The sequence below is a fragment of the Leptonychotes weddellii genome, chromosome 11, assembly GCF_054177405.1.
Source record: "Leptonychotes weddellii isolate Sample4059 chromosome 11, ASM5417740v2, whole genome shotgun sequence".
In the NCBI taxonomy this organism is placed as follows: Eukaryota; Metazoa; Chordata; class Mammalia; order Carnivora; family Phocidae; genus Leptonychotes; species Leptonychotes weddellii.
This window is the reverse complement of record NC_138379.1, coordinates 39,691,912-39,706,081: the sequence shown is the minus strand read 5'-3', so window position 1 is coordinate 39,706,081 and position 14,170 is coordinate 39,691,912. Positions and strand designations below refer to the sequence as shown.

Genomic DNA, 14,170 nt, shown 5'->3' with positions numbered 1-14,170 from the left:
CACCTGATATAATCCCTGTTAAAAAATACCTATGCCTTGGTTTCGCCTCAGGTGTACTGAATCAGAACTTCTAGAGATGGGGCCTGGGAATGTTTATTACCAACTCCCTAAGGAATTGTGATGCACAATCAGTTTAGATAACCACTTTTCTGTTCCCCCACTTTATTTTGTGGATGAAGAAATGGAAACCCAGATAAGTGAGTAGAGTTGGCTGCGATCACATAACTATTGAGCTGTGTGTCTCCTGATACCCTGACAGGAGTTCACAGGGCTAGAGATCAGATGTTGGAGATATTTTTATGTACTCAGTATCCTGAACAAGAATTGTTAGTGATGTAAAACAAAATCTATTTTGGCTTCTCCGTATCTCCTTTAAGATTTATCGAGATGGTGGTTGGCGCTGGGACGGTGTCGTAATCTTTCCTTGCTCCTGGGTGAAAATTTTAGCAGTCAGCATGACCTCTCTGCTTTCTGTTAGGTAAGAGGCATCGGCTAAAGTATAATTTTCAAAAAAAAAAAAAAGTAAGTATAATTTTCCAAAAAAAAAAGGTAGAATTGTGACTCTTACACAAAGATAAAATGAACACATACTCTGCTGAGACTCTATTGGCAGTCTTGTGTGTTACATTTTTGTTCTCAGGAATTATTGCTTGTCAGTTTGCTGATTAGCTGGAGTGAAGGCGGATGTGTTATTTAAAGCTTTAGGAATATGTCCTAGGAAGGAAGCACGGGTTGGCCCTCTGGGGAACTGCAGTGGGCACTGGGAAGAGATTCAAGGTCCAGGCAGCTACTAACCCAGGGTTTTTCGTAGTCAGACCACCTGGCTTCTTGAACCCACTTCCTTCCTTGCTCCCTTGGTTTGTTTCTCTGCTCATCACCCTGCATGTAACTAAAAAGAACACTCCAGTAATGGAGTCTTCATGATCATCACTAGTTGCTCGACTTCTGACATGAGTCTCTAGCTTAGTTCTGATTCTTGATTGAGATCATCTGATTGGCTGTTCTCCAGTCAAACATTCGCTCTCTTTGGGTCTGGTGGTCACCCAGGGTCAACCAGCTGTAGCCACTTGGAGGAAACAGTTGCCAAGGCGCTGTGTGTGTGTGTGGGGGGGAGAGACAGCCCAGAGAGCCCCAAACTTCAGGGGGGCAAGCACAATAAAACGTGCCTTTTAATCATTTCTAGCAAGAGTCCTTGAATCTTGGGGTTGGTGCCACTCCCCTGTTATCCCAAATGAGTTTGGTTGCCATTCTGTTGCTTTCATTTAGCCAGGATAAGTTTGGGGCACAGGGCTGTTTCACAGGAGCCCATGGATGTACCTTCCCGTTCATGTTTCCACCAACATTTGTGTGATCCTCCTTTGTACAAGCCATTGAGCTTCTAGAAACGGGTGTTTTGTAAGAAGATGTCTCAGCCCTGCTCTCACAAACTTCAAACTCCTCACCCTGGGATGGGGGTGAAGAGGAGGTTGACTGCCACAGAGAAGTGTAGCAACATGGATATGCCTAAACACATTTTGGTTCACTCTCTTCCCGGAGTGGACTCACGCTCTTTTTGGACACAAGACATGGCCTAATAACTGCACAGGTAGAAATGCAGGGGAAGAGCGAGCTCCTCACCCACCAGCCCGGGCGAAGACACTGGGAGACAGAGTAGCAGGTCGCCTGGCGTCAGCAGTCACTGAACCCGGGATTTGTCCCAGGATCTGTGTTGGGTGCAGAGCCCGGGGAGAATGTGGCCTCCAGGCTGGAGCGCTCCCAGGCAGGAGGGTCTCACACACACAGACAAGGCCGCACGTCCTGCAAGGGGCAGATCTGGGGCACTCTCCCTGCTCGGGGCAGCGCAGGGGCGCGAGCGCAGGCCCCAACGGTCAGGGCCCCGAGCGCGCAGCTCCTTCCAGGGCGGAGGGCGGCGCGAGGGAGGGAGAGAGGGAAGGGAAAGGCGAGCGTGAGCTGCCTCAAATGCTTGGAATAATTCCGCTTCCGTTTGGAAAGCCGCAGCCTCAGTCCCGCCGCACCCGCCCAGCGCCAGCTCCGCGTCCCGGCCGGCCCGCGCGCGGCTGCCCGCTCCGCCGCCATGGCCACGTCCCCGCAGAAGTCGCCCTCTGTCCCCAAGTCCCCCACTCCCAAGTCGCCCCCGTCCCGGAAGAAAGATGACTCCTTCTTGGGGAAACTCGGAGGCACGCTGGCCCGGAGGAAGAAAGCCAAGGAGGGTGAGTGCGGCCGGGCCCAGCGCGCTGCAGGGCCGGCGCCGAGGGCTGGGGCTCCAGGGCCGGGCGGGAGCGCGCCGCGGGTGCCCGACGCGGTGGGGGCGCGCGGCGGCGCGGGCGCGCGCTGCCCGGAACGCGGGGCCGGGGCCGAGTGCGGCCCGCGGGTCGTCGCCGCCGCCCAACTCGGTGGCCGGGGTGGCCGGGGTGGGGTGCTGCTCGCCAGGGCCTGGCGGCGCCCGGGTGCAGCGGCCCGGGCCCCGGCGACGGCCGCGCTGGGCTGGGGGCGAGCGCCGCGGGGCCCGGGGAGGCGGCCGGGCCCCCCAAGCGGAGGCGGCGTCCTCCCGGAGGCCCGCGCCCCCGCCCTCTCGGCGCCCGAAGGCTGGCGTTCCCCAAGTTCCTGCGGAAACTTTCCTGGGCGCCGCACTCTCGCTCGCTGCCTTCGTTGGCCTTTGAGACCAGCTCGGTTCCTGGACGCACGGAACCCCAGAAGCAGAGTTGGCCTCCGGATCTCGCATCCGCCCCCAGGGCCCAGTAGGGCGCTATTAATGTTTGTTGAATGAATGAGTGGCTTTCCTAGCGGTCGGGCCCTGTAATAATAAATGACACACTCGCACTCAAGGGGAAGACCTGGATTAGACACACTTAGCATCGCGCTGCGACCTTTCTGTGAACTCAGGAGTGGAGGGCTCTTTCTAAGAAACACTTTCTTTTCCCCGCCAGGGTGAATGGAAGTGATCTTATTTTTTTTCCAGGACAATTTGCATGTAAAACACTTTGTCTCATTGGCAGATTTCACATCTTGGCTTTTGGTTTGAAAAATGAAGTGACAGTTCAGAAGAAGCTCTAGTGATGTGTAGATAGAAGTTGCTTGGTTAATGCTTCGTGGTTTGGGAATAGCGCTCTTGAAGGCTGTGATACCGTGGTGTCAAGTAATTCCGTGTTTCTGAGTTACCTTAAAGCGTAAAGAAGAACTTCCGTGCTGAGAGTTATCAAACTTAACACAAAGGACTAAACTTCTGCTTTCTGTGTTGGAGTGAGACGCAGCGAAACACAGCTCCAAAAAGGTTTTTTCCCGGTTTGGTTGTTTTGATAAACCACTGTCTGAGGAGTGTGTAGCTGGTAGCAAATCATGAAATCCAGGCTTGGAAAGCCCTTCATTACCCTTCTGACTTTTTCCTACTGTATTCCTGGTGTGGGCTCTCTAGCTAAGACTAAACAACTCTGAGTTTCTGAAGCTCATGACCTACCCGGTGCGCTCAACCCACCTTTGCCAACTCTTTAGAAAAGTTTGTTGTAAAAATACAGAATTGGCTTCCGTCTAGAGATAGAGAATCTCTAGAGCCAGAAGAATGAGTCTGATGGTAGCCCCTCACTTTTTTCAAGTGGATTAGCCTGTTTCCTGGAGTCTTCCCTTATTTTGAAAATACTGTCGTGAAGGGACTATTTTCAGAGGTGAGGGCAGGGGTAAGCGAAGCCAGAAAGGATGGTAAGGAAGCTAGGGGCTAGCGACAGACAGGTGGAAGCTGTTACTACCTCTAGACCTGACGGGGCACGGGGAACCCACAGAGAGCTGGAACTATGGAAGGGGGGCTGCCTGACAGGAACTGTAGCTACAGAGAGATACAGCGACTGTCATTAACGTGGAGATGGAGCAGGGAGACATTGGCACAAGAGATACTCTGTGTCTTCTCTTTCCTTGCCCTTGAGTCTCTTGTGGGTGCTTCTAGTTGGCTGGACCCAGGGGGAAGTCACCCGGGCAAGGGTGTATGGACAATGCCATATGTAGGGGTCAGCTCCCTCAGGACACAGAGCCGTGCAGCGATCATAGTGGGGAGTGGGGGAAATGAAAATAACCAGCAGACCCTTTCAAAGTGAGCTGCCCGGAAGCCCCCATAGTAGTGTGGTAGTCTAGCCCAGCCCACCCAGGTTAGAGCCCTTCTCGGTTCTAGCCCAGACACCAGGTTCTAGTAATGCAGCCAGGGCCGCTTTTCCTTATTCTGTCCGTTACATCACACTGTTAGCTCTCATTGAGTTGGCTACCAACTTACTCAAAAACATTTTCATGTCTGTGGCCCTGAACCATTCCCTTACCTGTCTCAGATTTACTCAGTTGGGTTTTTGAAACCAGGTGCAAGATCTTATTTTTATCCTTGCTCTACTTAACTGTTAAGTCCTGATTCTGTCATTCAGACTCTTAACTAATCCAGGGGATGTAAATGGTGAGTTTGCTTCTTCTAAAGGGGCCCACCACCACCCAGCCCCACCTGCTTGCCGCTGTAGGTGGTAGTTCTGCGAGCCCAAAGAAGGCAGCTGGGTTGGTCTGAAATCACCTGCTCTTGGTGTGTGTGTGTGCTGGGTCTCAGTGATCAATGCTTTGCCTGTCAAGGGCCCACTAATCATCACTTCAGTAACAGTAAGGCTAGATCTTGCTCTGGATCTTGCAAAAACTCCCAGCTGTGTGCTTTGCAGAAACTGCTTTCTCCTACTTCCCCCCCCCCATAATATTCTAGAACATGATTCCTCAAGGTCACTGATGTGACCTTGAGCATTGAATTCTCCTGGGCTCAGGGACTGCCATTCATTCACTTGACACCTGTTGTGTCTCACTGTAGAACACAAACATTGGAAAGACATAATACGTGTTAGAATATTTAGTCAATAATTTCATATAACAATATGTCTTCGTACAAATACCTACTACATACATCATAGAATGACTTACAAGTCTCATAAGAATACATTAAAAGTAGTTATCACTCCTGTGTTTTCAATAAGGAAAAATAACCTTAGGAAGAGAAAAGAGAGGTTAAAAGCATGGTCTTTGGGACCAGACACCTTTGGCTTTGATTTCTGGTCCAGCCCCTTATCTATTGCTATGACTTAGGACAACTTTCTTATCTAAGCTTCTGTTTCTTCATCTATAAAATGGGAATAAAGCATGTAATATGCATAGCATGGTATGAATAATGAATAGTAGCTATTAAAATTGATAGCTCAATGTGACATAGTCCTTAAAATTTGAAATAGTCTTTTCATTATGGACTGTAGAAGATTCTACAGGTTCTGCAAATAGCCTAGTAGCTCATGACTCTGAAGCTCTTATGACCCTGCTTTGGTCCCTTTGGAAATTAGGGATCTTTCCTTGCACATCAGATACTCCTATTTCCATAATGTCGTATTTCAGAAGATTTTATTTTTTGAGAGAGAGAGAGAGTGCAAGCATGAGCATGTGTGCAGGAGCGGGGAGAGAGGCAGAGGGAGAGAATCTCCAGCAGACTTGTGCTGACTGCGGAGCCCCAGGTGGAACTCGATTCCACAACGCAGAGATCGCGACCAGAGCCGAAATCTGGAGTCAGACGCTTAACCAACTGAGCCACCCAGGTGCCCCATATTTCAGTATTTTAGAATATCTGGGCCCATTTTCAGGAGTTGTAGTTAAGTGGCTTTTGTTTTTCTCTGTGGATCTTCTCTTTTGTGGTTCCAGCCTTCCTTTACGCTATACACAGCCCTCTTCTGTGGCTCCTTAGAGTAGCCTTTCAGAGTCCTTGGCCAAAGGGTCACCTTTCGTCTTTCTTTCTCTAGATCTGTCCTCAAGACTTGCTCTTTCCAGGGACACCATCTTGCATTGTATTTGCCAGCTGGAGGTGCCCTAAGTTGGGTCAGCAGCAATGATTATTCCTATCACTTACCCTTGTATTTATTATCCCTTAGAGTTTTACATTTTGTTCGATGTCCAACGTGTCCAATAAGGGCTTTAACTTAATAATTTTAAAATAATACTAGGACTTACCCCTTTGGTTCTCATTGGCCTCCCAGTGTAACTGGGGAAGATCCCCAAACTGTAACATATTTATGGTTTCGGGAGTGGGGGGATCCCCCAGGCCTGCTGAGCAACTCTCTTCTCCCCGAATCAGCATGCATTCTCATTTTCCAAAGTGCCACCTCAAACCCTCACCACTCAAACTCTTCCCCACACCTTGAGATAGAAAACTGAGTACTAGGTGTGAACTTGTTCAATTTCCTCTTGCTCCCTGAGATCTACACCTCCTTTCATGCTCCTTGCCTACCCTAGTCTCTTCCAAAGAGGTCCCTTGTCCCCTTGTTTGTGAAGCCATTCATTTTGCTCCCTCCCAGACTCGGCATAGCCAAATAGCCTTGCTCTCATGTCCTCAGTCTCTTTCATGCCGCTCTACCCCCCAACATTCTGTAAATATGCTTGAGTCTTTCCCATTTGGAGAAGATCTCCTGATACTGGTTTCTTCTTAATACTCAACTGCAGATCTTGAAGGAGTTGCCTTAATGGCTTTCCCTTGCTTATCTCCTCATCATTTCTTGACCCATTAGCCTCGTTCTTTCAGGAATCCTCTACTGAGCGCCTACCATGTACCAGGCGCTGTGCTGGGATATGGCAGGGAAAATCCAGACAAAAATCTCTGCCCGCATGGAGCTTACATTCTAGCAGTGGAGACAGATAATAAACAAGATCAATTGGTAGATCATGTGTGTTGTATTAGAGTAGTGACAGGTGCTTTAGAGCAAAATAAAGCATGGCAAGGGAACACGGAGTGTTGAGGGTTGAGAGATGGTTGGCACTGTAAAATGGGATGGCTAGAAAAGACTTCCCTGGGAAGGGTATTTCTGAAAGATCTGAGGGAGGTGAGGGAGAGAGCCATATGTGTATCTTGAAGAAGAGCATTACAGGCAGAGGGAATGGCAAATGCAAAGGCCCTGAGGCAGGAGTGGACCCGATATGTGGAGGGCCAGCAAGGAGGTCGCTGTGACTGGAGAGGGTGAGCATGGTTGTGGAAGGTGGTGAGGTCTCAGGGATTAGACGGACGGTAGGTGCGGGTTGTGTAGGGTGCTGGAGGCCATCGTATGCCTAGAGCCTTTACTCAGAGTGAGATGGGAAGGTTTCAGGGGCTTTGAGTAGAGGAATAATATGACTGCACTTGTGTTTCAGCAGGATGGCTCTGGTGAGGTGCTGCATGACTGTGGGGGGGCAGAGGTAGAAGCAGGGACATGAGCTAGGAGGCAGGGGAGAGCGGCGGTGGCCTGGAGTGGAGGGGTGGGCGCTGAGGCCTGGGTGTAGTTTGAAGATGTGGTGGGTAGGATTTACTGAATGGTTGGATGGAAGATGAGAGGAGAATCGAGATGACTCCAGGGATTTGGGTTTGAACAGCTGAAGAGAGAGTGCTTTCACTGAGCTGGAGAAGTCTCTGGGTGAGCTGGTTTGGGGAGAAAGAGGGTGGGGCCTGTTGAATAGAGGGGCCTGCTTCACTTTGCAGCGGCCATGCTGAATTCACAGTTGGTTCCAAGAGCCCAGTTCGGGGGCGGGGGGTGTCTGGGCTAGAAAGTAGAAGAGGTCCAGGGCCTGCGCCCTGAGGCTTTCCAACATAGCGGACCATGGAGAGAGGATCAGCAGGAGGGGCCATGGAAGGAGGAAAGCAGGAGCGCATCCGCCTGTTCCCACAGTGCAGGCTTTGCTGGTTGAGGGCTCCCAGGACCCACGGTCTCCTTTTCCGTCCTCATTCCACTTGGGCTGTTGGTGGCATTTGACATTTCTTCAGCTCTCTCTTTTCCTCAAGACATCTTCTCCCTTGACCTTATTCACACTGAAATTTTTCCCTATGTCTCTGACTAGTCTTTCTCAGACTCCTTCTTGGGTTTTTCTTGCCTATTTGCCCCCTCAGCAGCATTTCCTGGGGTTCTGACTTCCCGGCTTTGCTCTCTGTTTTGGAGTGGTTTTTTTTTTTCCTCTCCCGTGGATTATCTCACCCACTCCCATGGCTTCAATGACCATCTGCCCATTGATGCTTCTCAAATCCATGTCTTAAGTCCAGATCTCTCACCTGTAGGGCACCCATCTCCTGGGTGTGTCACCCTCCAACTCCACACGCCCTCGAGGGCATTACTATCCGTGCCACTTGCCCCAATCAGCTTCTCTTCTTCCACCATCCCGCCAGTTGCCTGATGCCGCGGTCTTCCTCTATCTTGGCAACCTCTTCTGAAAGGGCAAATAGCAAATATCGCAGACTTTGCTGGCCTCAGCCTGTGCTCGGTTCTGCCCTTGTTACCGTAGACGGGAGGTGAAGGAACACACATGGCTCTGCTCCAACTGGACCCTGACATTTGAATTTCATGTAACTTTCATGTGTCACAAAATATTCTCATTCTTTTTCAGTCCTTTAAAAATGTGAAAACCATCCTTAGCAGTGGGGCTGCAAGAAAACAGATGGCGGGCTCGCGACAGCCCCGGGGCAGTGGCTTGCCCACCTCTGCTCTCTCCTGTCCCTGCACACAGCCGTCTGTCCAGGAGGCCTGTGGATTCCGCCTTGCATCCCCGCCTCGGGTCAGGCCCCAGAAGTGCTCTTTGTCTTTTTCAAGATTGTTTCTTTCTTTTTCTTTTTCTTTTTTTTTTTTTTTAATTTTTCCATTTTTATTTTCTACCTGAAATGTTGCAAATATCCACCCCACTGGTCTCCCTGTCTCTGGTCCTTTTCTGTTCAATCCACCCTTCATTATTTTGCCAGTATACCGTTGTTGTTGTTTTTTTTAACACCAAGGTAATGCCCCCTGAGGGCGTTCAAGACCTCCTCAGCTGCTCCTTAGTCTCCCCTTCTGGTCTTGCCTCTGTTTCCCTTTCAGGAAGCCTCCATCTTAGCTGCACCCAACCGCGCTTTATTCCCCAAACACATCACATTCTTTCACACGTGTTAACCTCTGTACGTGCTGTTCCATATTTCTGAAATGACCTTCTTCCTTTCCCTATACACCAAACTCCTATTCAGTCATTAAAACCCAGTTCAGATATCCCCTTCTGCTGGTTGCCTTCCTCGCTCCCGCAGGAAGTGAGCTGCTTCCTTCTCTCATGCCCCTTTGTCCGTGGCTCTGCCGTGGCACTGGCCACGTTGCCCTGTGGCCGTCTGTGGGAGTGCGTATCACACGCCACGCTGAGGGCCCCCTTCCCATAGCCCCCCTGCCCGGCGTAGTGTTTAACACATGGTGATACTGGAGTTTCCATGCGAAGAATTTCCCCATATTTACCTTGGTGAAAATAGTCCCCTGCTAACTGGTTGTGTAATCTTAGGCCTCTTCCTTTTTGTCCATTTCTCATGTCAGTGGATTAAGCTACAGAACCTCTGAGGGCCCTTGCAGCTCTGGTGTTCTATGATTTCTGAGCTCTCATTTCACCAGGCTTCTCTCAAATTCAGTTTTATTGTCTGTGTAGGGTGGTCTGGGAATGACATCATCACAAAGACCTCTTTCTTTCCTCCACTAATGAAGGCACCTCAGTGTCGGGAGGAGGAGATGGGCACCAGGATAAGCGGGCCCCGGCCCAAGGACACCTCCATATTAGGAGTCCTTGTCTCATGGAATATCTCTCTTTGGTTAACAAGCACAGTTCGTAATTATGTTTTAGCCATTAGTACAGAAGAGATGAAATCCTCATGTAAACATATGTAAGCATCTAAAATCACTATTCACTGTCATGGAAAAAAGAACACATTTGGGAAAAGCTCTACAACAATTTCAGTAATTAAAAAAAAAACACTTAAAAATAAAATATACATTTTTAAATTATTCCTTTTTTTTTTTTTTAAGATTTTATTTATTTGACACAGAGAGACACAGCGAGAGAGGGAACACAAGCAGGGGGAGTGGGAGAGGGAGAAGCAGGCTTCCCAAGCCAAGCAGGGAGCGCAGTGCGGGGCTCGATCCCAGGACCCTGGGATCATGACCTGAGCCAAAGGCAGACACTTAAAGACTGAGCCACCCAGGCGCCCCCAAAATAAAATACTTTAAAGGGGGCACAAACGTTCTGTTAAGTGTTCAGTGTGTTCTGCAGCCTGAAATCAGGGAGAAATCCCTATGAAGGTTTTGTCTGAGGACTAGAGCCCCCAGGACAAGGAGGCCTCATCTAGCTTAGGCCCTGGACCTCGTCCCTTCCCTCCTTTTCCCTGTGGTGTCTGGGAGGGCAGGAGTTCTGTCCGTCCTGCTCCTATTTGCACCGCACGTGCCTTGCGTGGTTCCAGGTACTCAACAAGTGCCCTACAAAATGGCGAACCAACTGCCTGAATCATCAGTGGGCATCTGACTCCTCCTGAGGGTGTCCCCAGCTTACTTCAAACTCTGCCTAACCTTGAATGACAATCCTGGTCCCCTGCTTTCATCCAGGCCTCAACTTCTGGCTGCGCGCGCGTGTGTGTGAGAGATGAAACTGCCTTCTCCCACCAGGAATCTCTTTACCCTTTGTGGAGGGACATTATCACTTAGCCCCACTCTTGACAAGCACGCTAAGGCCCTGGGTCCTAGAATCTATAGGCAGTGATGATACAGTGCAGGCAGGTCCAGGGTGGAGATCCCTCTGAGTGTAGAGGCCTGCGTTTTTGTTTTCATCCAGAAAAGCTTGCTCTGTGAAAATGGCGTTGCATGTTTTCCTGATGGAGCTAAAATGATGACGGGCTGAGGTGAAACAGCCTCTGGGCAAGGTTTGGGGGAGACAAAAGGAAGGTGCAGACCAAAACTGTGCAAGAAATTCAGAATTCCTGTAATTCCCCCCGGAGCCTGCTGGTTGCCCTCCCCCGCCTGCCTAGCCCTTCCTGCGCTTCTCAGCTCCATTACTCACTAGGTGCCAAACCAGGGAAATCCATCACCACAACACTCCCCACTCCGGCCCACCCGGAAGGACCTACTAAAAGGAGAGCCTGGCTCGGAGCACAAGCTGTGAATCGTAGCTGCTTCGTCTGTGTTCTGGCCCGGAGACACGCGTTTGCACGGAGTGCGGATGGATCGCTATAGGCCTTGCCGAGAATCTGGTTCCACTAGCATTTACTAAGTGATAATTCTGTTTGCTGTGAACACACCAGCCTGCCAACGCCTTAGAAAAACCGTCTTTGTGGCTAGAGACCCTGTGTTCCCTGCAAACCAGCCTTAGGGAGAAGTTAGGCCGTGGGCGGAAGAAGCGGTGAACTTCATCGGTTGAAACAGAAATATTCTCTACTACCGCACACTCTTGGGGGAAGGAAGAATGAACCAAATTGCTTAGCATCTAATTTTTTAATAAAAGTGGGGTTTTTTTCCCATTATAAAATTAACCCATGCTTTAGGGATTTACGGGAAAATAGAAAACAGCCATGCGAATTGCACCTCCCAGAAGCAATCACTGTTAGAATTTTGATTTACTTCGGTCTATTCTTTTTCTTCCTTATAACTTTTTTCCTTTTTATAATTGTAAGTATACCATGTATATTACATAGATAAAAATTCTGTATCTCTATTTTTCATTTATTATATCAATATATTTTGTGTTGTAAATCTTACCAAACATACTTTTTATAGGTGCATAATATTCATTGAGTGAATGTCCTCTTGCTTACTTACCCATTTCTTTTGATCCTCTTTTTTTTTTCTAGAAATGATGCTGTCTAAAACTTTTTTAAAAATGAAGAATAATTTTCTTTGAATGGAGCCCCAGAAGTACAATTATAGGGTCAAAGGGTGACTTTTGGCTTGCTTAACACTGATTGTTTATCACTGATAAACGGAGATTCCTGCTTTTGGGTTTGGGTGGTCTTCCCAGTAGGCTGTTTGAAAGTAAAACCAGCATTGTTAGGCTGGAAGTTTCTGTCTGCTCCTGGCTAATGGGCCCAGGTCACTGAGTTGTGGGATGGGGTGGGGTGGGACGGTGATGGGTCAGGCAAGTGCACACTTCCCTCCTGGTCAGTAACATGTTCATAGTGAGCTCTAGAACAGGCAGATCTTTATTTCAGAACATTCTCTTGGGGCCATCCTTCCATCCATATGTGGCCTGGTTTATCATCCCAAGTGCCTGCTCTTCTAACAAGGCCCGAGGTGCCTTGGGAATGGTCATCCTTGAAGTCCCCTTGGAAATGGTCATCCTTGAAGTCACAGCCTCCCCCTGCCCCACTGAGTTCTCACCACTTCATGTGAGACCCAGTGAAGGTTTGGTCAAGGAGTCCCTCCTTGTCTTGATCTCTCCTTCCCTACCTCCCAACTGCTGAATTCTTGGTGCTTGCAAGCTGGGTCTTGAAGCCAGAGGAAGAAACCCCTCCCCGCCCCAGGCTGACAAGAGGAGGGATAGGATTCGGGAGCTTTCTGAGTTTCTGATGGATTTTGACAAGAGTGGGCTGGGCCGATGCCTCCAGGGCTCAGTTTCCTCAACCTGCATTAGGAGTCAGCAGTCAGGTGTCTCATTTCATCTGCTAAGAGTGGATCTGAGCCAGTTGGAGCACGTAATTATCACACCCAGCACCCCAGGGAGCGTTTCTCGGGCGTCAGTTGTGGAGGCAGACCTCTCTCCTCCCCCCCCCCCCCCCCGCCCCGGGAGTGGTGTGTCAGGGCATTTATTCATCCTTGAATCATACTCCACTCCCTTCACTCATTCCCTATCTCTTTTAAAATCCAGAGGCCCCTCCCCTCTTCTATTCTGTGAAAAACCCAGTCTGACACAGGAGTTGTGAACGCGGTGGGTCTCCTGGGGATGATGATGATGTGGGACTACAAAAAAGTGAGGTTGCTGGCCTGTTTCTGCTCCCTCGGAGACCCAAACCCAGGCCGCAGGGCTCCCCAAAACACCAGGGTGCTCCACGGAGCAGGCTCTGCACTTACTTCTTCCCAGGATATATTCATCAGTAGAACCATTAATCTGCCAATTGCAGTATGACATTGACTTTTCCAACCCAAAACAATTCTTTCTAAAGCAGATTTTGTCTTAGACAACATGGCTTTGGCCGTAGGGTGTGTGGGAGCCCCTGTGGAGAGACAAAATGAGAGAGGGGTTCAGGAAGAGGGTCTGCGGCCGCAATCTCCAAGTTGAGGGGACGGGGCAATCCAGGTTTATTAGGGCAGGCATTGAGGTGACAGGGTCCCAAGGTTCTTGGCATCTGTTGAGTGCCTGAGTTCTGAATCTGAAGGGCTTATCCAAGTCCAGGCTGGGGTCTCAGCTTCAGGGGCCTGGGGGCAGACACCGGCAGAAGTTAGCAGGCAGGTCAGGACCCTAGCTGAGCAGGTGAGGGGCAGGGGCAGGCTACGGCCCCAGTGTGGACTCATCCTGACCCCACAACTGGAGGTTGTTGATGAGTCTGCCAGTGCTCACACAGGAACCCTGGGTCTCTCCTCACTCATTGCCCCCACCCCCCTACACTCCCGGCTTGGAAATCAACTTTCCTCTTAGTGGAGAGGGGTTTCCTATTTACGGTAAGCCTGAGCTGTCCCTGACTCCCAGCCCTGGTGGGGCCGACCTATAGATGACAGGTAGTTACTAGTGATAGCTGGGAGAAGCAGGGGCAGCAGGAACCAACGGTTTTTGATGCTGTTTGCAAAACACAAGTTGCATTTTAAAGCAACCCAGGACACGGGCAAGTGCCAAAATAGCCCTTTGCAAGGAGTAGTAGCTGCCTCTTAGCTGACAGTTGCAAGGCCTGTCCTGGTGGACTCCATAGCCCCTCCAGCACATGTCCAAGGGCCTGGAGAACAGAACGATCTCTTCGCCTGCTTTTCCTCCACGCCTGTCATTATGGTAAATTACAAGGCTCCCATGATGACTATGGAGAGGCAGATTGATTTTGTTCCTTGTGGTTGTCGCTGTGCTCAACGTGGCTGGGGTGATGGGCACCCAGATTTCACACCTGGTAATGGCCCTGCCAGGGGTGGATGTGAGCACAATTGGGACCTGACACTTCAATAAATCGGAGACATTCTGCTGTGGAGATCAAAGTTCAGAATTGCTTAAATTGGTGTTGGAGCAGGTGGGAAACAGGAGTCCAGAGCCATGAATTGGATAGAAAACAATTGTCGTTCAATTTGTAAGACCTGAATGTCAGCTTTTCGAATGATATGACACCAATTTAAGTGAGTTGGGCTCCCAGCTACCTAGCCTATTTAGTATGACTGGTTTGGGGAAGTGTGATTCATGGTCTAGCTTATGTCCTTAAAGGGGGAGG

The 14,170-nt window shown here is 49.8% G+C and overlaps 1 protein-coding gene across 1 annotated transcript in view; it reads left to right on the top strand.

Moving 5' to 3' along the window:
- The first annotated feature begins 1,988 nt into the window (after nucleotides 1-1,988).
- Nucleotides 1,989-14,170, top strand: part of PARVA (parvin alpha) — a 155,449-nt gene continuing 143,267 nt past the window's right edge. Inside the window, exon 1 of the mRNA XM_081798596.1 lies at nucleotides 1,989-2,210. Within this exon, the coding sequence (XP_081654722.1) occupies nucleotides 2,075-2,210 (136 nt within the window). The 5' untranslated portion in view covers nucleotides 1,989-2,074. The remainder of the gene's footprint in view (nucleotides 2,211-14,170) is intronic.